This window comes from Oncorhynchus nerka, linkage group LG27 (genome assembly GCF_034236695.1).
Source record: "Oncorhynchus nerka isolate Pitt River linkage group LG27, Oner_Uvic_2.0, whole genome shotgun sequence".
Classification (NCBI taxonomy): Eukaryota; Metazoa; Chordata; class Actinopteri; order Salmoniformes; family Salmonidae; genus Oncorhynchus; species Oncorhynchus nerka.
The window spans coordinates 23874491-23899624 of NC_088422.1; the positions used below are offsets into that span (position 1 = coordinate 23874491).

The 25134-nt window shown below is 43.0% G+C and overlaps 3 protein-coding genes and 1 long non-coding RNA gene across 4 annotated transcripts; all 4 read left to right on the plus strand.

Annotated features, from left to right (window-relative positions):
* The first annotated feature begins 1217 nt into the window (after positions 1-1217).
* LOC115110997 (uncharacterized) lies at positions 1218-8595 on the plus strand. The gene is made up of 2 exons (XR_003860729.2): positions 1218-6983; positions 7227-8595. It is a non-coding gene; the product is annotated as an uncharacterized LOC115110997 (long non-coding RNA).
* Positions 8596-13560: 4965 nt separating this feature from the next.
* LOC115110998 (T-cell acute lymphocytic leukemia protein 2-like) lies at positions 13561-14803 on the plus strand. The gene has a single exon (XM_029636880.2). The coding sequence runs from the start codon at positions 13566-13568 to the stop codon at positions 13902-13904; it is 339 nt and encodes a 112-aa protein (XP_029492740.1). The 5' UTR covers positions 13561-13565; the 3' UTR covers positions 13905-14803.
* A 4764-nt stretch (positions 14804-19567) lies between these two features.
* Positions 19568-21528, plus strand: LOC135559559 (UDP-glucuronosyltransferase 2A1). The gene is given in 5 exon segments (XM_065011137.1): positions 19568-19609; positions 20835-21295; positions 21297-21346; positions 21349-21403; positions 21405-21528. Coding segments are annotated over 5 exon segments (732 nt in total).
* Positions 21409-24869, plus strand: LOC115110999 (UDP-glucuronosyltransferase 2A1-like). Its single transcript, XM_065011470.1, is given in 7 exon segments — positions 21409-21496; positions 21631-21774; positions 22454-22541; positions 22701-22920; positions 23074-23123; positions 23126-23153; positions 23155-24869. Coding segments are annotated over 6 exon segments (699 nt in total). The 5' UTR covers positions 21409-21496; positions 21631-21648; the 3' UTR covers positions 23342-24869.
* Positions 24870-25134: the final 265 nt, after the last annotated feature.

Here is a 25134-nt window from a genome sequence, read left to right on the forward strand (position 1 = left end):
CTAGCCTAAAACCCCAAACAGCAAGCAATGCAGGTGTAGAAGCATGGTGGCTAGGAAAAACTCCCTAGAAAGGCCAGAACCCAGGAAGAAACCTAGAGAGGAACCAGGCTCTGAGGGATGGCCAGTCCTCTTCTGGCGTGTTCTGGGTGGAGATTATAACAGAACATGGCCAAGATGTTCAAATGTTCATAGGTGACCAGCAGGGTCAAATAATAATAATCACAGTAGTTGTCGAGGGTGCAACAGGTCAGCACCTCAGGAGTAAATGTCAGTTGGCTTTTCATAGCCGATCATTCAGAGTATTTCTACCGCTCCTGCTGTCTCTAGAGAGTTGAAAGCAGCAGGTCTGGGACAGGTAGCACGTCCGGTGAACAGGTCTGGGTTCCATAGCCGCAGGCAGAACAGTTGAAACTGGAGCAGCAGCACGGCCAGGTGGACTGGGGAGTCATCATGCCAGGTAGTCCTGAGGCATGGTCCTAGGGCTCAGTTCCTCCGAGAGAGAGAGAGAAAGAAAGAAAGAAAGAGAGGAAGAGAGAAATAAAGAGAGAAAAAGTGAGAAAGAGAGAGAGAATTAGAGAGAGCATACTTAAATTCACACAGGACACCAGATAAGACAGGACAAATACTCCAGATATAACAGACTGACCCTAGTCCCCCGACACATAAACTACTGCAGCATAAATACTGGAGACTGAGACAGGAGGGGTCGAGAGGCACTGTGGCCCCGTCCGACGATACCCCCGGACAGGGCCAAACAGGCAGGATATAACCCCACCCACTTTGCCAAAGCACAGCCCCCACACCACTAGAGGGTTATCTTCAACCATCAACTTACCATCCTGAGACAAGGCCGAGTATAGCCCACAAAGATCTCCACCACGGCACAACCCAAGGGGGGGCGCCAACCCGGACAGGAAGATCACGTCAGTGACTCAACCAAATCAAGTGATGCTCCCCTCATAGGGACGGCATGGAAGAGCACCAGTAAGCCAGTAACTCAGCCCCTGTAATAGGGTTAGAGGCAGAGAATCCCAGTGGAGAGATGGGAACCGGCCAGGCAGAGACAGCAAGGGCGGTTCGTTTCTCCAGTGCCTTTCCGCTCAACTTCACACTCCTGGGCCAGACTGCACTCAATCATAGGACCTACTGAAGAGATAAGTATTCAATAAAGACTTAACGGTTGAGAACGAGTCTGTGTTTCTCACATGGATAGGCAGACCATTCCATGAAAATGGAGCTCTATAGGAGAAAGCCCTGCCTCCAGCTGTTTGCTTAGAAATTCTAAGGACAGTAAGGAGGCCTGTGTCTTGTGACCGTAGCGTACATGTAGGTATGTACGGCAGGACCAAATCAGAAAGATAGGTAGGAGCAAGCCCATGTAATGCTTTGTAGGTTAGCAGTAAAACCTTGAAATCAGTCCTTGCCTTAACAGGAAGCCAGTGTAGGGAGGCACTGGAGTAATATTATCACATTTTGGGGTTATAGTCAAGATTCTAGCAGGCGTGTTTAGCACTAACAGAAGTTTATTTAGTGCTTTATTCAGGTAACCTGAAAGTAGAGCATTGCAGTAGTCTAACCTAGAAGTGAGAAAAGCATGGATACATTTTTCTGCATCCGTTTTGGACAGAAAGTTTCTGGTTTTTGCAATGTTACGTTCGTCAAAAGAGAGCTCAGGGTCCAGAGTAACTCCAAGGTCCTTCACAGTTTTATTTGAGACGACTGTACAACCATCAAGATTAATTGTCAGATTCAACAGAAGATCTCTTTGTTTCTTGGGACCTAGAACAAGGATCTCTGTTTTGTCCTAGGTTAAAAGTAGAACATTTGTCAGTCATCATTCAGGTAGGTCCTAGCCAGTCATCATTCAGATAAGTCCTCCTAGCCAGTCATCATTCAGGTAGGTCCTCCTAGTCAGTCAACCAGTCATCATTCAGGTAGGTCCTCCTAGTCAGTCATCATTCAGGTAGGTCCTCCAAGTCAGTCATCATTTTGATAGTTCCTCATAGTCAGTCATCATTCAGGTAGGTCCTAGCCAGTCATCATTCAACCAGTCATCATTCAGGTAAGTTCTCCTAGTCAGTCATCATTCAGGTAGGTTCTCCTAGTCAGTCATCATTCAGGTAGGTCCTCCTAGTCAATCATTTAGGTAGGTCCTCCTAGTCAGTCATCATTTTGGTAGTTCCTCCTTGTAAGTCATCATTCAGGTAGGTCCTCCTAGTCAGTTATCATTCAGGTAGGTCCTAGCCAGTCATCATTCAACCAGTCATCATTCAGGTAGGTTCCCCTAGTGAGTCATCACTCATTCAGGTAGGTCCTCCTGGTCAATCATTCAGGTAGATCCTCCTAGTCAGTCATCATGTTGGTAGTTCCTCCTAGTAAGTCATCATTCAGGTAGGTCATCCTAGTCGGTCATCATTCAGGTAGGTCATCCTAGTCAATCATTTAGGTAGGTCCTCCTAGTCAGTCATGATGTTGCCAGTCATCATTCAACCAGTCATCATTCAGGTATGTCCTCCTAGTCAATCATTTAGGTAGGTCCTCCTAGTCAGTCATGATGTTGGTAGTTCCTCCTAGTAAGTCATCATTCAGGTAGGTCCTCCTAGTCAGTCATCATTCATGTAGGTCCTAGCAAGTCATCATTCAGGTAGGTTCTAACCAGTCATCATTCAGGTAGGTCCTCCTAGTCAGTCTTCATTCAGGTAGTTCCTAGTCAGTCATCATTCAGGTAGGCCCTAGTCAGTCATCATTCAGGTAGGTCTTAGTCAGTCATATTTCAGGTGGGCCCTAATCAGTCATCATTCAGTTATTCCTATTAAGTCATCATTCAGGTAGGTCCTCCTAGTCAGTCATCTCTCAGGTAGGTCCTAGCCAGTCATCATTCAGATAGGTCATAGTCAATCATCAGTCAGGTAAGTCCTCCTAGCCAGTCATCGTTTAGGTAGGTCCTCATGGTCAGTCATCATTCAGGTAGATTCTAGCCTGTCATCATTCAGGTAAGTCCTCATAATCAGTCATCATGCAGGTAGGTCCTCCTAGCCAGTCATCATGCAGGTAGGTCCTCCTAGCCAGTCATCATTCAGGTAGGTCATAGTCACTCGTCTTTCAGGTAGGTCATAGTCAGTCACAGTGAGGAGAGGGCCTTGCTCTGTTTATCTTTAGAAGGATCTTATCCTTCGTCTAGTTGTGTCTAGTGTTGCAAAATTACAAGAACTTTAAATAATTTCCATGGTTTTCCAAACATCCCAGTTGGAGGATCCCAGAACCAGGAGGAAATAAGCAGGACATCCGGAACCCTCCAACCCGGATTTCTGGAAAACTAGGGAATTTATTGACAGTTCCCTGAATTTTGTAACCCTGGTTGTGTCCCAATAACTGCAGAAGGAGCTGTGACAGGAGAGGGCCTGTGGGAGTATAGTGATGAGATTGACCACTCTCTCTGTGGTACAACTACTGCTGACTCATCCTGCACTACCTGCAGGACTCAGGGTTAGTACTCATCACACACACACACACACACATTTCCCACAGATGACATGTTTGAACCGTCCTTGTGGTTGTCTCGGTGGGTGTAGGTTGACCAGTGAGGGTTTCAACAACTTGTTGTTAGTCTACTCCTCTCTGGTTCTGTTTGGCTTCAAGAGTGAAGATCTGGATGTCAAGGTAACATACATTTCAGCTCTCTTCAAAATAAAACTGAGTCTTTCAATTCACTCTGATATGAAATGTTAACAAATGTTTTTTTTGCTGACCTACGTCTCTCAATACCAATTGCTGATTGTATCAGAAGTTGTGTACATTGCCAAATGGATCTGCCAGATAAGATGGCGCCGGAGAACAAGGCTGACGTTTTACATATTCCTAACCAATTTTTTGTTTGTTTCTTTGCGTTGTTTGTAACTTTTTTTTTTAAACTTATTTTGTACGTAATGTTGCTGCTACTGTCTCTTATGACTGAAAATAACTTCTGGGCATCATAACTGCGATTACTCACCACGGACTAGCAGAATGTCACAACTTCTGCCAAAGTAGGTCCCTCTCCTTGTTCGGGCGGCATTGTGCGGTCGAAGTCATCGGCTTTCTAGCCACCCCGATCCCCTTTTCATTTTCCATTTGTTCTGTCTTTGTCTTACACACCTGGATTCACTCAACCAATTACTTGTTTATTATTTAACCCTCTGTTTCCCATGTTGTGTTTGTGAGTGATTGTTAATTGTAATTCGGTCCGTCTTTGTGGGGTTGTGATGTTACTTTGTATATTTGTCTTTTGAGTAAAGTACGTTGATTGCTCATATCTGCTGCCCTGCGCCTGACTCTCTACACCAGCTACACACAGGACCCTTACACAGAATCCTTTTTTTCCTTTAACGAGTCCGACAAGCCCAATGTGAATGATATACTGCTTACCCGGGAACAGGCCCAGATCCCCGTGATTTGCATGAAGAGAAGGCAGAGAAAAAGGGGCCAGAGGGCGGGCTGCCTTCTGAGAATTCATAGGCGATCGAATATAAACCCCCACTTCCTTCCATTCTGCTAGCAAACGTGTAATCTTTGGGAAATAAAATCGATGACCTACGCTGAAGAATAGATAATCAACGGGATATTCAAAACTGTAATATCTTATGCTTCATGGAGTTGTGGCTGAACGATGACATTATCATGGTTATACACTGTATCGGCAGGACAGAACAGCGATGTCAGGTAAGACAACGGGCGGCAGACTATGTATTTTTGTAAATAACAGCTGGTGCACGATATCTAAGGAAGTCTCGAGGTTTTGCTCGTCTGAGGTAGAGTATCTCATGATAAGCTGTAGACCACACTATCTACCTAGAAAGTTTTCATCTGTATTTTCCATAGCTGTCTACAGAGCACCACAGACTGATGCTGGCACTAAGATCACACTGAATGAGCTGGATTCCGCCATAAGCAAACAGGAAAACGCTCACCCAGAGGTGACGCTCCTAGTAGCCAGGGACCTTAATACAGGGAAACTTAAATCCATCTTTCCAAATTTCTATCAGCATGTTAAATGTGCAACCAGAGGGAAAAAACTCTGGACCACCTTTACTTCGCACACAGAGACGTGTACAAAACCGTTCCTCGCCCTCCATTTGGCAAATCTGACCATAATTTTATCCTCCTGATTCCTGCTTACAAACATAAATGAAAGCAGGAAGCACCAGTGGCTCGATCAATAAAAAAGTGGTCAGATGAAGCAGATTCTAAGCTACAGGACCGTTTTGCTCACACAGACTGGAATATGTTCCGGGATTCCTCCGATGGCATTGAGGAGTATACCACATCAGTCATTGGCTTCATCAATTAGTGCATCGATGGTGTCGTCCCCACAGTGACAGTACGTACATACCCCAACCAGAAGCCATGTATTACAGGCAACATCCGCACTGAACTCACCAATAAGCAAAGGGCCCTGGGACTAAACACCTCCCTCTGCAACTGGATCCTGGACTTCCTGACGGGCTTCCCCCAGGTGGTAAGGGTAGGTAACAACACATTCGCCACGCTGATCCTCAACACAGGGCCCCTCAGGGGTGCGTGCTCAGTCCTCTCCTGTACTCCCTGTTCACTCATGACTGCATGGCCAGGCACGACTCCAACACCATCATTAAGTTTGCAGATGACACAACAGTTGTAGGCCTGATCACCGACAACGACAATACAGCCTTTACATCACTGCCTGGTATGGCAACTGCTCTGCCTCCGACCGCAAGGCACTACAGAGGGTAGTGCGTACGGCCCAGTACATCACTGGGGCCAAGCTTCCTGCCATACAGGACCTCTACACCAGGCAGTGTCAGAGGAAGGCCCTAAACATTGTCAAAGACTCCAGCCACCCTAGTCATAGACCATTCTCCCTGCTGCCGCACGGCAAGCGTTACCGGAGCGCAATGTCTAGGTCCAAGAGGCTTCTAAACAGTTTCTACCCCCAAGCCATAAGACTCCGGAACATCCAATCAAATGGCCATTTGATGGCTATAAATAGCTATAGTGATCATCTATGCATAGTCACTTTAATAACTCTACATACATGTACATTTTACCTCAACTAACCGGTGCCTCCGCACATTGACTCCGTACTGGTAGCCTCCTGTGTATGTCTCGCTATTGTTATTTTACTGCTGCCCTTTAATTACTTGTTACTTTTCTTTCTTATTCTTACTCATTTCACTGTAAGGTCTAAATACCGGTAGCCTCCTGTGTATAGTCTCGCTATTGTTGGTTTTGACGCATGTGACTAATACAATTTGATTTGTGTGCTAGACCCTCCGTTAAATTACGCATTTCTCGAGGTAGGAATACAGCAAAAAATATGATCAATGGCTCATTCGAGAGAAGACATCCTCCCGAGTTATGACATCGGACAGATTTGAAAACTGACATGTATGATAGATGTTTTCGGCAATCTTTAAAGTCGTATTCCTATTAGCTTCCAGTGTAGTGAGTGACTTTATCACGGTGCTACGTAATACCAGACGGATTTCTGCCTGCTTGAATGCCAATAACTCAGATAAACATGAAATTACCCAGGGAATCGATAGAACATCACTCAGAGATGCACAAAAACAATATAATATTCAAAATGGGTGAACCTTCCCTTTAATTTCATTATCTATTGTGTAATAGTAGCAGTGTCATCATTAAATTCATTACTGATGGAAGGATACAGGTTACACAGAGAGAATGAGTTGTCCCAGTGGATGGTTTGTGCGTGTGTATTTGCGTGTGTGTTTGCATGTGTATTTGCAAATGTATATTTGTATATGTGAGTGTGTATGTGCATACATGTGTGTATATGTTTGTTTGTTAGGTTTCACCCCCTGCTCTCCCCCTGTCTTCCCCCCATGAACCCTCTAGCGGCTCAGCTAATGTTGAGGAGGGGCCCCTCTCGCCACTGGCTCCTGGGGACCTCTCTCTCCCAGCTGCAGGAGCTGCTCTCTGAGGTCCCTCACAAAGTCATCAAGGTGACCTGGCCAGTCACCTCTTCTCAATTTAGTGTCCTGGTCTTGTCATACACCTTGCCTTCACTGGGAAGACAATATGGGGTTGTATATTGTGTTGTGTTTCCATATACACTGGAGCAGCTGCATCCTCTTCATTACAAACTTTGCCAACTTTGTTTATCAGTCAAACTCTGGTGGTGCTATATTGATAATACTGACAATTGATAATACTTGCAGTAATACAATATCTTGTTTTTATTCCAGCTCTTCAGTGACACCAGGTCTCTGTACAAGCTGACTGCAGCAGCCTCCTCTCCAGAGTCTCACACTGAGACCACTCATCAGAAAGACCACAGTAGCTCCACCGACCCTTGTGCCACAACAGAGACAACCAACACCCACACACACTGCGATGAGAACCATTCAAGCCTATCCCCAACAGCTGCCTCGCTGGCTCCCCCAGTGCTGAGAGTTTAGCTAGGAGTTTATATGAAGAGAGCTCTCTCATTACCAAGGAGGACAGTGCAGACTTCCAGGTAGACTTGAGTGAGGCCCCTTTCCAGCACACCTGGAGCCACAACCCATGGGAGACAGATGAGGTGAAATTTGTAGGCTGGAATAGAGGAGGACGAGGAGAGGAGTGGACATCCAGAGCATCCCTACACCAGGAGCCCCGTGGCTCCCCCAGAGACTACGCGCCAGAGAACCCTGTTCAGACAGACCCCTTGTTATCATTCAGCTACAGCACCAACACACAGAGACCAGTGTACTCCGACAACCAGATGTACTCATACTCTACAGTAGGCTACAGTAAACGGCAGCAGTACCCTGATGGCAGCCTGGCCTCGCCTAGAGGAGCTCTGCCATGGGGGGCAGTAGCAGTGGCAGTGGCCCCTACAGCACAACTCAGGGGAGGGGTGACATGAGTGAGACACCTGACTATGGGACCAGTTACACGACGGGATAGAGAGAAAGAGGAGATCAGAGGCCCCAAAGATGAACAATGAGAGTAACATGTTAGACTGCTGATGAAGCAAGTTTGCATTTAAATATATTTTTTAGAGATCTCCTTTAGTGGTTTGGGAAAGTTCCAGTATAGCCTCTAGTGTGGAAATTATATCATTATTGAGGTAAATGTGAGAAATTACGAGATTTTATTGTTCTGTTTTCATGTATTCTTTTCAGTTTTAAAGGCCATTGAAGAGGGGAAAGCTTAGTTATGTGAAGGTGTTAGGCTGAAGGGATGGACAGATAAGACTAACCTTTTTCTAAAATGTCTCTGTGAAATACTGAGATATTAAGATTTGCCTGAAAAGTGAACAGTATCCTGTCAGTCCCTTGCCCTGTCAACAACTACAGATATTTGGTATGTAAGAAATACATGTAGTATGCCATAGGTTCTTGAGTGTTTGAAAGACACTATTAAATGTTTAACTGTTGTTGGGAAAATATTTGTCAATTTATGTGTGTTAAGGTTTTTTTAAATAATGATTTTGTTAATATTTTTCTAAGAAGGATAAGACTAAATATACGGTTTTGTTTGACTTCATATAAAACACATAATGCTAAAGATAAATAATTGTAAGTTATGCTAGGTCAAATACTTTTTAAATTAAAGCCCATCTGAAATGTTGTCCATCTTTTGTAGCTTTTGCCAGAATGTGTTAGGAATTGTATCAGCATTAAGAACAAGACAGGATTAATATTTCTGAACTCAAATGAATGAATGACAGTAATTTCCATGAATTCAAATGTTCACTTAGTGCATATCTTCTTCCGACTGGTCCAGCGGTGTCAAACTCATTCCTTTTGCCCCGGGGGCCACATTCGGTCTTCAACGAGGTCCAGAGGGCCACACTTAAACTGTGTTGAATTATGATTCTCGCTGACTGTCTAACTTTCATTTCGGTGATCATTAGAGAGTCAGACACAGTCTAGAACAGGGATCAGCAACTATTCAGCCATGGGACAATTTATTTTCTTGAGTGGATGGTCGGGGGCGGAACATCATTTCAAATAATTCGTAGACTGCAAATTGACCACAAGAATCCCAAACAGATATAATATTTATGCGTGGAAAAACTTGGTAACAGATTTCCAATTGGATCTGATTTCATGGTGTTTAAACGATCTTATATACAACAATTAACATTTTAAATAAACAAATAAAACCACCTGCGGACTGCAATGCTGGTGAAGCCAGGTGTAGTAGTTCCATTGTCATTTATACACAGTTTCAATTTGGTGTTAGTCATATTAAGTATATTGAGTTTTAAATATATATTTTTTTTTACTCAAACCTCACGCTGGCCCTATTGGACCCTGGCGGTACATTTAACACCCCCTGGTCTAGTCTAATGCTATCATCCTGTGACCTTTATGTAGCAGTCCTGTTTCTCCATGTTAGTGTGTCTGTGCTGTGTGAGAAACAGCAGGTGGACTGGACATCAGGACTGCAGTAAAAGCTCCATTCACAATCATGGCCACTGTGTTTACCAACAATGAGGGACATTTCCCTAAGACTATAGTGGTCCCAAATACCTCAGTTACAACTTCTAAAAAGGCTCTATTACGTAGTCCTACTGGCACTGCATTCCAATGCAGACTCGGTGCTGAGAGAAACGTTTCGCAGGGTTAGAGGGAGAATGACGAAAATAAATATTACATACAAATAAATATTTAGACTTCAAAAAATAACGTTTGGTTTTGAAATCTTAAACATTTGGAAGATGTGAGTGAAGTAACCAATGGCAAAGCAAAACATGCTTTGTTTTTGTTTTTGCTGGGAATTCAGGTTGATTTGGATTGTTCCTGCAAGGAAAAGAAGTATACCTTTTATTCTGTAATTGACCTGCAATTTAGTCCTTGATACATAAATAATTTTTTTTTAGGGTAGATGGAAAAACCCAGATACATTATTATTAACGAATACAACATTTTACATAGAACACTCAATATTTCATAATCAAATTTTTTTTAAATTTATCGAGGTTTTATTTTTCCAGCTAAAACGGATAGTCTCCCTCCATTTCAGAGCTCAAAAGGTCGTTTTTCATTTAGCTCAGCAATCCCCTTATCACAGTCTCTCAGAGTGTGGAGAGACTGCCTATCTTCACGAGCCAGCAGTCTGAAGCTTTCTCCCGCAGGAATTAGCCTCAGACAAGGAGCCCCCCAGGGCATAGATTCCTGCCAGCAGCAAACCTACTATGTCCATAAGCTAACACACTGACACACACGCACACACACCATAAATAACCACCTAGCTAACCTTTTGTTTCGGTTATATGTCTCCGGCCACATTGCCTTAACAACAAGCTTAACAAAAGAGCCAAAAGGGTGTGTTTTTAATGGCAGGCGAAACAAAAGCTGAGTGAGAAATGTTTTTAAAAAGTCCAACACGTGGAGGCTAAATCAACATCTGTGTAATGGTCCAGTAATTGGTCCTGCCTGCCATACTTTAGCCCGTGAGTGAATAGCAGACATATTGTGAAAATTAACAGGCTGTTCAAACCTAACCTTTAGAGCAGAATTATTTCCTTACCACTGCTTCAAAGGTCAGGCTACTACTGTTATTTTTTATATCACTCTGTTCAACTAGATTCAATACTTTGATTGGACAAGCTCTCGATGGGGACATCAGTTGAAAAGAGACGTTAAAATGTACCTTTGTAATTGTAGTCTCTGCATAGTTGTTTCTTTAGCTACACGGATGTTTTTATTATGTTGACAGCACTACAGTATGGCTCTCTTACTTCATTTGCTGTACTGACTAATGTATTTTTCCTCACTTCTCCATAGGTTCTTTATGTTGTTGTTTTCATCAGGGTTGTCAAGCTGCTCGGCTCTATACCCCCACACACTACCTTCTGTCACAGGAAAAACCAAGTTCAAAACGATCTGGTCCTGCTGAATGCGGCCCTGGTGTGTGTATGAGAAGGGGATGGAGGGACAGGCTGGCTGGCTGAAGGGGCCTGCTGCCTGCTGTGAGTGTGTCTGCAGACCTTAGGCCAAGTAGAGTGCAGAGAGCAGGGGAGTGGGGACCCACCACTGCAGGTGCAGCCCCTTGGAAGTGCAGCAAGGCCCATGAATGGCAGCAATTCAGGGCCAGCCCCAGTGGGCCTGTTCTCCAGGCCCCAGCGCTAATCCCAGGCCCTAATCGGATTATGTAAATGTCTACTCCACACAGAGATACTTTTATGGAAAACTGCATCTTTGAGAAAACACTTGAAGGATGTAAAAAGAACAGTAGCAATTGGTTAAACTAGACGTGGTTAAATAAAAAAACATCTGAAACTGAGGTTGAAAGTGGGAGGCAGAGAGAGGGGATATGGAAGAGGAGTGGCGAGGAAGAATGGTTTTAGAGAGATGTTTTGGCATGCGCTCATGCTTGTGACCCAGGGAAGGACTCTACTTTCACCCGCCTGGCTCGTTCCCCATGCTCCCTTTTGTAATTTATGTGTGGCCCCTGGAATGGATCAACAAGATTACCATAGTCATAACAAAACCCACATTGTTAAACTGTCAATCTGGATATGGTATTTCTGGCCCAATCAGAGTGAATTAAATGGCAGCAGGACTGGCGATATCAAAGTTTTACTGAACTGGCTACCCATGGTTGATGTTTAACCAACCGTAACAAGTGTCCAGAATTGTAAGGGTAGGATCAGGCAGGGAAACATCTCAGTTTCATCTCAATAGGAATTTATTTGTAAGCGTAAATGTAACCTTTAATAGTCACGTTATGTGTTCAAATTATTCATAATTTAATGAAATGACCAGGGTTGCAAAGTGAGGTTATATTATTGGAAACTTTCAGAGTTTACCAGTTAACTACCAGAATGTTGGTATCTTTCAAGGATTTTATATAATCTATCACAAGACTTCTAATTTAACATTTAACATTTAAGTCATTTAGCAGACGCTCTTATCCAGAGCGACTTACGGCACTTTTGGGTACCTCAGATTATCACAGGTGTCTGTAATTATCTCTTGTCCTCTGTGTGGCCTTATCACATGTACAATATATGAAATAATTGAACAAGATGATTTTAAAATAGATAGTAGAATGAGAAAGCTGTGAACATCCTAAATAAAAACCATCAATTCAGTGAATTTAGTTTTCAGCATGAAATATGCTTTCCATTTTTTTTTTACACCGTTTTATTAATTTTACTATATCAATATGTGTTTGTTGTCAATGTTTTGGTGTAGGACTGGTGGCAGTTGTGAAAAATGTCAATCGTTGGAAGAGTTTCTTTAAAAAAAATGGCATTGTTGATTTGATGCTTTGTCATTAATTAGGCTATTTTCTCTTGAACCATATGGTCTATCTAATAGAAACTCATATAAAAAAATAATACTATATATCGATATCTTTTTTTTTTTAAAGTGATTCAAGTACAAATGACCAAAGTTACGATTGATTGCCATAGATTTTCTGTTGATTACCAAAATTACTGAAGATTCTGGTAGCTTTGGTAAATTACCGGTAGCTTTGCAACCATAGAATTGACTCAACAAAAAGTTGTGGATGATATGAAAGCAAAGTTTCCAAATACTCTTTCAAATTGTTAAACATTATTGTATGATATTATGTATTTGTATGTTTACCCCTAACCTCATTTTTCTAACCCATTGGCCATCTATTTGTTTACAGACAGAATAGAACATCCAACACAGCGGTCTGTGTCTGGAAACATCTCTCTTGAGTTGAACACCTCACACAATGCAGCAGACTGAAGGAGAGGCTCAACGACAGCACACGTCACACAATAGGGGCTCACTCTGCTATAAAATGTGAGAAGCGTGCGCTAGCCTTTCCCCTCTCTCCATCCCTCCCTCTCACACACAGTCATCAGAGAGTATGAGAAGGCTGGACTGACTGGACGGACTATACACAGGACTGGGTTACTGCAGCAGGAGTACACACTTCTACTACCTGATACCTCTGTCTGCACGCTAAAGCACTTAACAGGTGAGATCACGGACAATAAGTGGATTCGATTTTTTTCCTGTTGAATTTCATGTTGTGGAATTGTTGGAGTAAGGAACTGGTGGAATTACAATTCTTATGAAATGTTAAGAAATCTTAATGTTGTTAAGATAAAATAAATGATTATCAGTTTGTATTCATGAGTGTACCATATTAGAAATAGATAGTTCTTCAAATACAGCCAAAGTGTAATTATTTGTATGTACGCTAATAATGCCGTAACACAATAGCACAAGCATCCTCTATGCATTGACTGAAGGTCAGACATTTTCCACAAACATCTATTTTCATTATGGTATTTTTCATCTTCTGAAGATGAAACTGAATTCCAATGTCAAATGCATTCTATTTGTCATACTTAAACTATATTTTACATCTATTACTTTCCATTACAGTGTTAATGCGTCATATTTCAGTTATCTTTAGATTCTCTGGTGCCACATTTTATGTGATACCACCATATAGTGTTTCTGTCTAGGGTCTGCGCCAGAAATGGCACCCTACTGAACAACACCTGCCTTCTATTAGAACAGCCCCATGGGAGTTTGAATTGTATGTACATTTCTCTCTAAAACACTCTCCTCTTCTCCTCCCTCCAGGAGAGCCGCACCATGACCAGAAAGGTGTTCACCAACACACGGGAGCGCTGGCGGCAGCACAACGTCAACACTGCCTTCGCTGAGCTCCGCAAGCTCATCCCCACCCACCCACCAGAGAAGAAGCTGAGCAAGAACGAGATCCTGCGGCTGGCAATGCGTTACATCAACTTCCTGGTGCAGCTGCTGGAGAGCCAGAGTGGCCAGCCTGCTTCACACTCCCCCACAGCCCTGCTCACCTTCCTCAGGGGCAACGTGGAACGTCTCCACTCCTCCTCCCAGACCTGGGGCCTGGCCAGCGACACTGACGCCCTCTCCCCTGGATCAAGCTGTGACAGCACCGAGGCCTGGTAGTGTGCCTGCTGCAGTTTCCTCTGATGGGTGATCATCTACAACTCCCTGGGTGAAACTGTCACAAGGCCCCCATTCATAGACTCCATTTTGGTTCTGTGACACTTGAGGAGTACAGTGTTGGTTGTGATGGCAAGCAGAAGATATTTGTGGATGATGCCCTTCCTGCTGAATTAAATAGATTGAGATGGATTTATTTAGCTACACTCTTGATGTTGACATTATGACACGGGAGGATGGGAGCCTTGTGAAATGTAATCTGTAATCTGCATGGATGTAGTTTGGATGTATTCCCCCCTTCATGTCAGACATGTATTTTTATCTTGTCGGTGGGGAAAGATGTCCACATCAACAACAAAAAATGTTTTGAAATAAAAAACAAGGATGCATTAAGGCCATAAAGGATTATTTAAGGGAGTTTATTTGGGAAAGACATTTCAGGAAAGATAAAGTCTTGTCCAATTCACCAAGGACTGCAATCTAATTACGAAATGCAAAGGGCACTTTCTTTTGTTCAAATGACGATTTTATGATGAGACTGATTAATGACCTTGCTTATTTGCAAATCAATAATTATTATCAAAATCCTGCAATATGACCACATTCATTGATTGACACATTGCTGTTATACGCATTAATTGACTATTTATTGGGACGACAGGATTGAGCTGCATGATAACACAACTGACAATCCTCTTTGAAATATGTTCCAATTGTAGGACTGTATTGTGTGAACAGATAACAGGAATAGTTTTTGTTGTCTGTCCATTCAAGTATTTATTAATCTTGCTCTTTTTGTACAGTAAGCATGTCATGTAACCAAAGATTATTATTTAACCATCATTTGTCAAAGCTATTGTGATTATTTATTTTTTGTAAACTATGTTGGTTAATATTAAGTTGTGAATATGTTATTTATTATAACTATTTAATAATGGTTTGTTAATAAAAAAATATTTGAATTTATCCAAATTAAGTACACATTAAGTACCATCCTCTTATTGTAAATAACCCTGGTATTCCATTGACACCATGCAACCATTTGTACTAATTTAACAAACACCTCAAAGTGCCGAGCCAGGAAGTCAACAGTGCAGCTGCTCCCTATGTGTTTGTACTGGTCCATTCTGGACCCTCTGGTCTACTAATGCCCTTGTTTCCTCTCAATGGGGCCAGTGATGGCCGCGCCTCTGATTGTCCTCTACAAACCCTCTGACCACTGTGTGGACACAGAGACAACCCCTAACCTCTAAACCCTTATCTAGTGTCCGAGGGCAGAGAGAGGCGAAGAGAAAAAGGACAACTTAACTTGTGACCTGCAATCACACAGGTCAACATGTAGTCAAACCCTGATCACTGACCCAACAGGCAGATACAGCGCTGCTAGTCCTGAGAGGCTCCTATGGGCTCTTGAATGGAGTGTTTTTATCCCCTTTCTGTGACAAAATGTCAATGAAGTCAGATGCCAGTGTAGTTTACACAGGCTTGGCCATTTCTGTGTCCAATAACGTTTGAATTGGAATATGTAATTATTTGGATATTTTCCCTAGGTATGGATATGCACATATTAGATTAAACTTGAATTACTGAATTTCCCTCTAGGCTCTAATCATGGATTATTATGTAAGAACTGTGAAATTAGATTTAGATAAATGCATAACCTTACAACACAATAAACATGTTTTGAGAAAAAATGCCATTTGTTAAATACACAAATTAACAGATCTATTTTGTCAAGTACCAGTAAGTACCAGTACCAATAAGTACCAGCAAGGTTCGATCCTAGGCCCCACGCTCTTCTCAATTTACATCAACAACATAGCTCAGGCAGTAGGAAGCTGTCATGCTGGTATAAAGGATTTTGGAGACAGGCGCAGGAATACACAATAGGGGTTTTTAATACACCCAAAACAAACACGTATACAAAAACACTGGGTTGTACCTAAACAAAAGAGCGAGGGTAAACCTTGTTGAACGACACGGGACGATACCCGTAATACACAATATATATATAAAGCACGCAGCATAACAGCTGGACCAACGCATAGGTACTCACACCACCAACAGACATGGGAACAATAACCGACAAAGACAGAGGGCACATATATAACATACTAATCAGGGGAAATGGGAACCAGGTGTGTGTAAGCAGACAAGACAGTCTGACAGTCTGATAATGAATCCCGTTCAGTGAAGCCTAGAAAGCCGGTGACGTAAACCTCCGGAACTGGTGAACAGAATGAGCATCAGTATCGGGGGGATCCGTAACAAAAGCTCTCTCATCCATTTATATGCAGATGATAGTCTTATACTCAGCTGGCCCCTCGGATTTTGTGTTAAATGCTCTACAACAAAGCTTTCTTAGTGTACAACAAGCTTTCTCTCCCCTTAACCTTGTTCTGAACACTTCCAAAACAAAGGTCATGTGGTTTGGTAAGAAGAATGCCCCTCTTCCCACAGGTGTGATTACTATCTCTGCGAGTTTAGAGCTTGAGGTAGTCACCTCATACAAGTACTTGGAAGTATGGCGAGACGGTCCGCTGTCCTTCTCTCAGCACATATCAAAGCTGCAGGCTTAAGTAACATCTAGACTTGGTTTCTTCTATCGTAATCACTCCTCTTTCACCCCAGCTGCCAAACTAACCCTAATTCAGATGACCATCCTACCCATGCTAGATTAAGGAGACATAATTTATAGATCGGCAGGTAAGGTTGCTCTCGAGAGGCTAGATGTTCTTTACCATTCGGCCATTAGATTTGCCACCAATGCTCTTTATAGGACACATCTCTGCACTCTATACTCCTCTGTAAACTGGCCTCTTAGGCCTCACTCCCCCCTATCTGAGATATCTACTGCAGCCCTCATCCTCCACATACAACACCCGTTCTGCCAGTCACATTCTGTTAAAGGTCCCCAAAGCACACACATCCCTGGGTCGCTCCTCTTTTCAGTTCGCTGCAGCTAGCGACTGGAACAAGCTGCAAAAAACACTCAAACTGGACAGTTTTATCTCAATCTCTTCATTCAAAGACTCAATCATGGACACTCATACTGACAGTTGTGGCTGCTTTGTGTGATGTATTGTTGTCTCTAATTTCTTGACTGTTGACTGTTGACTAATTTCTTTGTGCTGTTGACTGTGCCCAATAATGTTTGTACCATGTTTTGTGCTGCTACCATATTGTGTTGCTACCATGTTGTTGTTATGTTGTGTTGCTACCATGCTGTGTTGTCATGTGTTGCTGCCTTGCTATGTTGTTGTCTTAGGTCTCTCTTTATGTAGTGTTGTGTTGTCTCTCTTGCTGTGATGTGTGTGTTGTCCTATATTTATATTGTATATATATATATTTTATATATATATATATACAATATATATATTGATATGGGTCCTTCCAGACCCATATTAAACATCTCCAATCGAAAATCAAATCAAGAGTCGGCTTTCTATTCCGCAACAAAGCCTCCTTCACTCAAGCTGCCAAGCTTACCCTAGTAAAACTGACTATCCTACCGATCCTCGACTTCGGCGATGTCATCTACAAAATGGCTTCCAACACTCTTCTCAGCAAACTGGATGCAGTTTATCACAGTGCCATCCGTTTTGTCACTAAAGCACCTTATACTACCCACCACTGCGACTTGTATGCTCTAGTCGGCTGGCCCTCGCTACATATTCGTCGCCAGACCCACTGGCTCCAGGTCATCTACAAGGCCATGCTAGGCAAAGCTCCGCCTTATCTCAGCTCACTGGTCACGATGGCAACACCCATCCGTAGCACGCGCTCCAGCAGGTGTATCTCATTGAGCATCCCCAAAGCCAACACCTCATTCGGCCGCCTTCGTTCCAGTACTCTGCTGCCTGTGACTGGAACGAATTGCAAAATCGCTGAAGTTGGAGACTTTTATCTACCTCACCAACTTCAAACATCAGCTATCTGAGCAGCTAACCGATCGCTGCAGCTGTACATAATCTATTGGTAAATAGCCCACCCATTTTCACCTACCTCATCCCCACAGTTTTTATTTATTTACTTTTCTGCTCTTTTGCACACAAATATCTCTACCTGTACATGATCATCTGATCATTTATCACTCCAGTGTTAATCTGCAATATTGTAATTATTCGCCTACCTCCTCATGCCTTTTGCACACATTGTATATAGACTCCCCTTTTTTTTCTCTACTGTGTTATTGACTTGTTAATTGTTTACTCCATGTGTAACTCTGTGTTGTCTGTTCACTCTGCTATGCTTTATCTTGGCCAGGTCGCAGTTGCAAATGAGAACCTGTTCTCAACTAGCCTACCTGGTTAAATAAAGGTGAAATAAAAAATAAAATAAATAAATAAATATATTTTTTAATCCCAGGCCCCCGTCCCCGATGGAGACCTTTTGCCTTTTGGTAGGCCGTCATTGTAAATAACAATTTGTTCTTAACTGACTTGCCTAGTTAAATAAAGTTCAAATAAAAAATAAAGTAAGTACCCATTGTTACCTCCACATATTTTCCTATTAAATACAAAGAAAATATCAGTGAAAACAGTCATGTAAATTAAAGTGTCACTGATTGGTGAACAAATGTAAACAAAAACAAAACAGTTTCCTCGTTTCACCCTTGCATTGGCCCTGATGTTATCAACTAAGAAGACGATTATACCCCAAGGTCACACATCTAGAGCCCTAATCACCTAGCCTGGTTAAACCAGCCTGAATGCTGAGATCACCATTGTTTAACATTTAACCAGGCTACTAATCACCTATTGTCACTGTTTAAATCTGCCCCATGTCCTTTCCGTGCCAATAGGCTGCAACTACTGAGCTGAAGGGTAAACAGTGAGTTGGTGTAAGGCCTTTTCTCCACCACCATTAAACCTGCTAATGGTGTGTAAACGGAGCAATGTGCAGCTGCTGAACACAGACATACAGCCCGTGGGAATGGACAGGTGACTGCTCTTAAAGGGATAGTTCCCCCAAATTACAACATTACACATTGGTTTCCTACCCTGTAAGCAGTCTTTGGACAATGTATGACAGCAATCCATGCGTTGGTTTAGTTTCCTTGGCACTGTTTACAAATGCTACAATTTTTGCATTTGTGGCACAAATTCCCTTCAAGTCAGGGTACTGATATGAGCAAAGGACATCCAGCCAACTTGACACAACTGTGGGAAGCATTGGAGTCAACATGGGCCAGTGTTCTGAGGGTGTTCTGAGGGCAAAAGGGGGTGCAACTCAATATTAGGAAGGTGTTCCTAATGTTTCGTACACTCAGTGTATATGGTAGAGAGAATGCACACATGATGCAATAAATCAATTTGTTGTTGCTCAGCAAACTATAGCACTCTTTTAAGGGCAAACAAATGTAACATTTTCAACACAACACATAGGCCTTCAGTGTAGTCATATTGAATCATTGTCTTATTTACAGACATTTATGTACATTCTTGGCAGAAAACATCCAATCACAGTAGATGCTTCCCTGACAACTTTTCAGCAGGATCATGTCAAACTCACTAGCTACTGAAAATCAAATCTGTATTCTGCTCATCTCCTCATCCAAGGATATTTGCCTGATTGACTATTCTCTCCCAAGTACAGTGGTAATGGTCTATTGAGAGCACATTTCCTTATCTACGTCTAACACACTGTCTGAATCTGTTATCACAATGGACCAGATCAGTGCAGGCAAGCCCTCTCTCCTGGCTGAGGTGCCATGAAAAATATTTTCTGGAGCTGGGTGCCAAATGATAGGCCCTGAGCTCTTTATCCCCTTAAACCAATTCACACTGCATGTTTAAATTTTTCATCCTCCCCCTCCTCCTTCCCCATCACTTCCTTTCCTCCCCCTTTTTCCCTCCTCTCCATTGCTCTGGTCTTCCCCAGCGAGGACAGGGAGAAGAGGGCAGCCCAATGAGGGATGGATGCAGGTGCAGGCTCATCGGCGGAATGGGGACCCCATTCTTGGCTGGACAGCACCCTCAGCACCCGCATTTTCTTATAGGGCCCACCACTGACAATCCCACATTCTAATCAGATTATGCAAATGTAGACTTCAAAAAGCAACACACTGTAACCCAAACCCAGTCACTGAGAGAGAGAGAGAGAGAGAGAGAGAGAGAGAGAGAGAGAGAGAGAGAGAGAGAGAGAGAGAGAGAGAGAGAGAGAGAGAGAGAGAGAGAGAGAGTTGGGAGGGAAGTACCAGGGATGGTTAGAGAGAGAAAGGACAGCAGAGGCAACCATTTCGAGAATAACAACTTCCAATAAATCGTGTTCACATGTATATATCAAACACTACACACTAAAAGCTCTACTGACCACATGTACTGTATACACCTACATCCTTCACAACAACAGTAGCCGAGGACCGTTATTTCCCAGAGAAAAACTTCCACAATACCACAACTTCCTAAAGGCTGGTATACACTGTCTATTCACCCAACCCTGACCCTGGGAAAACTCTGTGGCCCCACACTTAAACCAGCTGCCGAATTTACCTGACAACTATGCTTCTACATCTCACTTGCTAAACAGAGATAGGGGCCTATAAAATAAACTATACTGTTGTTAGCGAGGAAGTTTAGAAATATCTATTGCCAAATGTAATAGTTCGTCACACGTAGTCGTAACACAAACATTTTGAATGATGACTTCTATACACTTTTATATTTGTTTTACTTTGTTGACTTTCTCTGTTTGTTGACTATTTTCAGATTTACAATGTAGGCTTTTACCTTTCACCCCCAAAGTCCACCGGTTTGCTCTTCTACCTGGTGGCATGAGATAAGATGAGTACTACTATGATTCAGAGTTCAAGTTCTTCAGTTAATGATTGCTTGACTTAAATGACTAGTTTAAAAAGGATTGATTATAGACCCTGTCTACACACTTACCATGAGGCTGGCAGAGAGCATACCGGCTTAAATAATCATACAGTTATGTATCATAGGGTGCATAGACTGTGGAAACATATTAGTTTGGCACACTGAAGGCAGTCACTGGATCAACCTCAAGCCTGTATTGGAGACTCTGCTAGACAGAGGACACAATGTTACAGTGCTGGTAAACAGTGCTTCTCTGTACATAGACCCCACGGAACGCTCTCGCTTCAGCTACCAACCCTTCAATGGCTCAGTCTCTGTGGAGGATTGCCTTGAGGAGTTCATACACTTTTCCATGTACGAGATGGACCACCTGTACTACTGGCAGATCCACTGGAGACTTGATGAACTCATACAAAGACAAATTCAGCTAAACATGCAGATTGTGGATGGACTGTTAAAGTCAGAGAGCGTCATGGAGAGACTGAGAGAGGCCAAGTATGAACTTCTATTAACTGATCCCATTTGGCCTGGCAGTGAGCTGGTGGTAGAGATGCTGGGACTTCCTCTGGTGTACATGTTTCTCTATCGCCCACACCAGGGAGAGGCTCTGTGGGCAGCTTCCGGCCTACCATTCTACGTCCCTAGTGCCATGGTAAAATGAACGGACAAAATTAATTTTGCTGAGACTGATGAATTTCCTGTTCTATGCGTCGCAGGACATGACAATATACAGTCTTTGGCGTGATATAGATGACTACTACAGTGATGCTATAGGTGAGCTGTTACAGTATCATTGGATGAGGTAGCCACATTTGATGATAACTACAGAATAACATAACATAGTGTATTTATTTATATTTAAATGTCAGTTCTAATGCAAATACCACTTACATTCTACTGATTTGTAGCCAACAACAACTTGTGCGATGATAGGAAACGCTGATCTCTGGCTGGTCCGTACATACTGGGACTTTGAGTACCCCCGACCTTTCCTCCCAAACTTCAAATTTGTTGGAGGAATCCACCTCAAGACCGCCAAGCTCTTACCAGAGGTAGGCTATGGCAAAAGCACACTTACCTTAAATCAGCATCACTACAAAACAGATGAAGTATATCAACATCAATCTGTCCTCACAGATATCCGTTTGTCTTCTCCGCAGCATACACAATGTAATTCTAACTAAGCCTACAAAGTACATTATGGTCATGTTTTAGCCATGTCATGTCATAGTCATGTCAATGTCATTACGCTCTGGATAAGAGCGTCTGCTAAATTATTCAAATGTAAATGTTTGAAACAGAACAATACAAAGAGCTAGATATACAGTAGAGTTCTATTTATGGCTCTGTGGTGAAGTGAGAGGACTACTGTCCCATTAGACCCTGGAGGAGTTTGTGCAGAGCTCTGGAGATCACGCCATTGTTTTGGGTCCATGATCAGGAATATGACCACAGAGCAGGCGGATATGATTGCCTCAGCCCTGGGACAGATACCACAGAGCAGGTGGATATGATTGCCTCAACCCTGGGATAGATACCACAGAAGGTCAGAGAGAACCTATAGACCTACAGTAGAACATTCCCTAAGCATATTTGTTCTATTACTGGTTCTTATTTACAGCAAACCAAGTAGACGTGTTGCATCTGTCTTGTGCAGCCTGTGTAACATACTTAAACAGTTCAATATAATAAAGTATAAATAACATATAAATATGTCCCTGTCATGGCCAGATTCTGTGGAGGCACAGTGAGGAGACGCCTGAGACTCTGGCTCCCAACACCAGAGTGTACAACTGGATCCCACAGAACGACCTGCTGGGTAGCTATAGGTTTTTTATAACAAAGACAATAATTCATTTTTATGCCTGTTTGGTATAGTGCATAAACCAATCTACTCACCAGTGTGATGTTGAAAATCATTATTTGAGACTATCTTTGGAATATCTACATTTAGGAATACTTGTTTCTGTTCTATAAGGCCACCCAAAAACTAGAGCCTTGATCACCCATGGTGGAACCAATGGAATCTATGAGGATATTTACAATGGGGTTCCCATGGTGGGTATTCCTATGTTTGCTGACCAGCCAGACAATATGATCCATATGAAGGCCAAGGGAGCTGCTGTCATCATGGACTTCAACTCCATGCAAACCTGGGACCTTGTGGATGGACTCAATGCTGTGATCAATAACCCATCGTAAGTTGTCATTTTCACAAACATTTATTTTGCTACAGAGTACAGAGTAAATGAGCAACTAGTTTGCTATCACATGAATACACATCTTTATTAAATATATTAAATAAATAGAAGGCCCTATGTATTCTCGGTCATCTGAGAATTGATCAACAGGTATAGGGAGAACGCCATGAGGCTGTGCAGAATCCATTATGACAGACCGCTCTCGCATTGTTCTGGCTAGAGTTCACTATGAGAAAGAGGGGACAGGCTCCTGAGGTTCCAGGCCCACCAGCTCACCTGGTACCAGTACCACAGCCTGGATGTGCTGGCTCTGCTTCTGGCTGTCCTGCTGCTCCTAACCCTCCTCTTCATCAAAACAGGCTTCTTCTGCATCAGGAGTTGCTGTTATGGAACCAAGTTTAAAAGCAAGGGAGAGTGACAGCTTCAGCCATATAAATACAATGAATAGAATGGACATCTCTATTCACGTCATTTATGGCATAATGGGTGGACTGGAAGCCTTTGAGTGTACACGTAAGAGCAGGAAATAAAAGCAGTAAGTAAAAACATCAACATGTGTTGTGATTTGTTAAATCAACTCAACTGACGTTACAAAAAATACATTCCATTGCATGAGCCACATCAGTTAGCACAAATGGGTTCCAAGATGGCGTAGCAGTAGTTGTCCTGTCGTATCGTCTCTCTGTAAATATCGTCTCTTTTTCGTTTTAGATATTTTTTAGATATTTTTTTTTTCTTCGCATATCCTTAAAAACATTTTGCTAAACCTAAGCTTCCAAATACTCCTCTGCAACCCGCCAATGTAGCTACTTTCCTAACGTAGTTATATTTACTTCGGAACCGGACCCTCTCAACTGAAGCTAGCCAGCGAACTACCAGCTATACCAGCTAACCTTTAGCTCGGAAAGCTCTCGCCAGTTCGAACAACGCGACGCTAACCAGAGCATAACGGACCCTTTACCCCCGGATTCCCACCACAAACGGAACATTCTTCAGCTGGATCCTCGCAACTAGCTATCGAGCTAAACAGCAAACCTGGTTGATTACTCCTGGCTAGCGTTTCCACCCACGTAGCTTGAAGCTAGCCCGGCCAGAGCTCCTAGCATACTCCTGGGCTACAATACCTTGACTACGACCGGTCTATCGATATCACCACATGAAGAGGAATAAACAGACTCACCCCATCGCGACGTCCTCCAAAGGCTAACTCTCTAGCCCTCGCTATCTCCTTGCTTGCTAGTTCGGCACGCTAACTGCTAGCTTGTTTAGCCCAGGTCCGCTAACTACTACCTTGTTTACCCCGGCCTGCTAATCTGTTAGCTTGTTAGCACAGGCCTGCTAACCGTCCCGCCGCGTCCCAAAAACGCAGTGGCCCATATGTACTATAAACAAAAAAAATTGTTTATACCTTCCGGAAACTTGCCTCACCCAATGTGATACGGAATCGCTATTATCTTTATTTTTAGAACACACTCAAGAACCTCCAGAAGCTAACCAGCTAGCTAGCTACAAGCTATTTAGTCATTGTTAGTTTTCTTAACCTGGATAACACTCGCCAGCCTAGCCCCCCTGCCCCATCCACCGCTGCCCCCTGGACTCTGATCACTTGGCTACATAGCTGATGCACGCTGGACTGTCCATTAATCACGGTACTCCTTTCTGCTTGTTTGTTTTATCTGTCGGCCGAGTTGCCTAGTCAATGCCATCTCACCTGCTGTTGTTATGCTAGCTGATTAGCTGTTGTCTCACCCACTGTTTTAGCTAGCTTTCCCAATTCAACACCTGTGTTCACTGTATGCATCGCTGTATGTCTCTCTCAAATGTCAATATGCCTTGTATACTATTGCTCAGGTTAGTTATCATTGTTTTAGTTCACAATGGAGCCCCTAGTCCTATTCCTCACACCCCTGATACCTCCTTTGTCCCACCTCCCACATATGCGGTGACCTCACCCATTACAACCAGCATGTCCAGAGATAAAACCTCTCTCATCATCACCCAGTGCCTGGGCTTACCTCCGCCGCACCCGCACCCCACCATACCCCTGTCTGTGCATTATGCCCTGAATATATTCTACCATGCCCAGAAACCTGCTCCTCTTATTCTCTGTCCCCAACGCTCTAGGCGACCAGTTTTGATAGCCCTTAGCCGCACCCTCATACTACTCCTTCTCTGTTCCGCGGGTGATGTGGAGGTAAACCCAGGCCCTGC

Coding starts and splice junctions, on each gene's coding strand:
- LOC115110998 (XM_029636880.2), top strand. CDS start 13,566: ATGACCAGAAAGGTGTTCACCAACACACGGGAGCGCTGGCGGCAGCAC.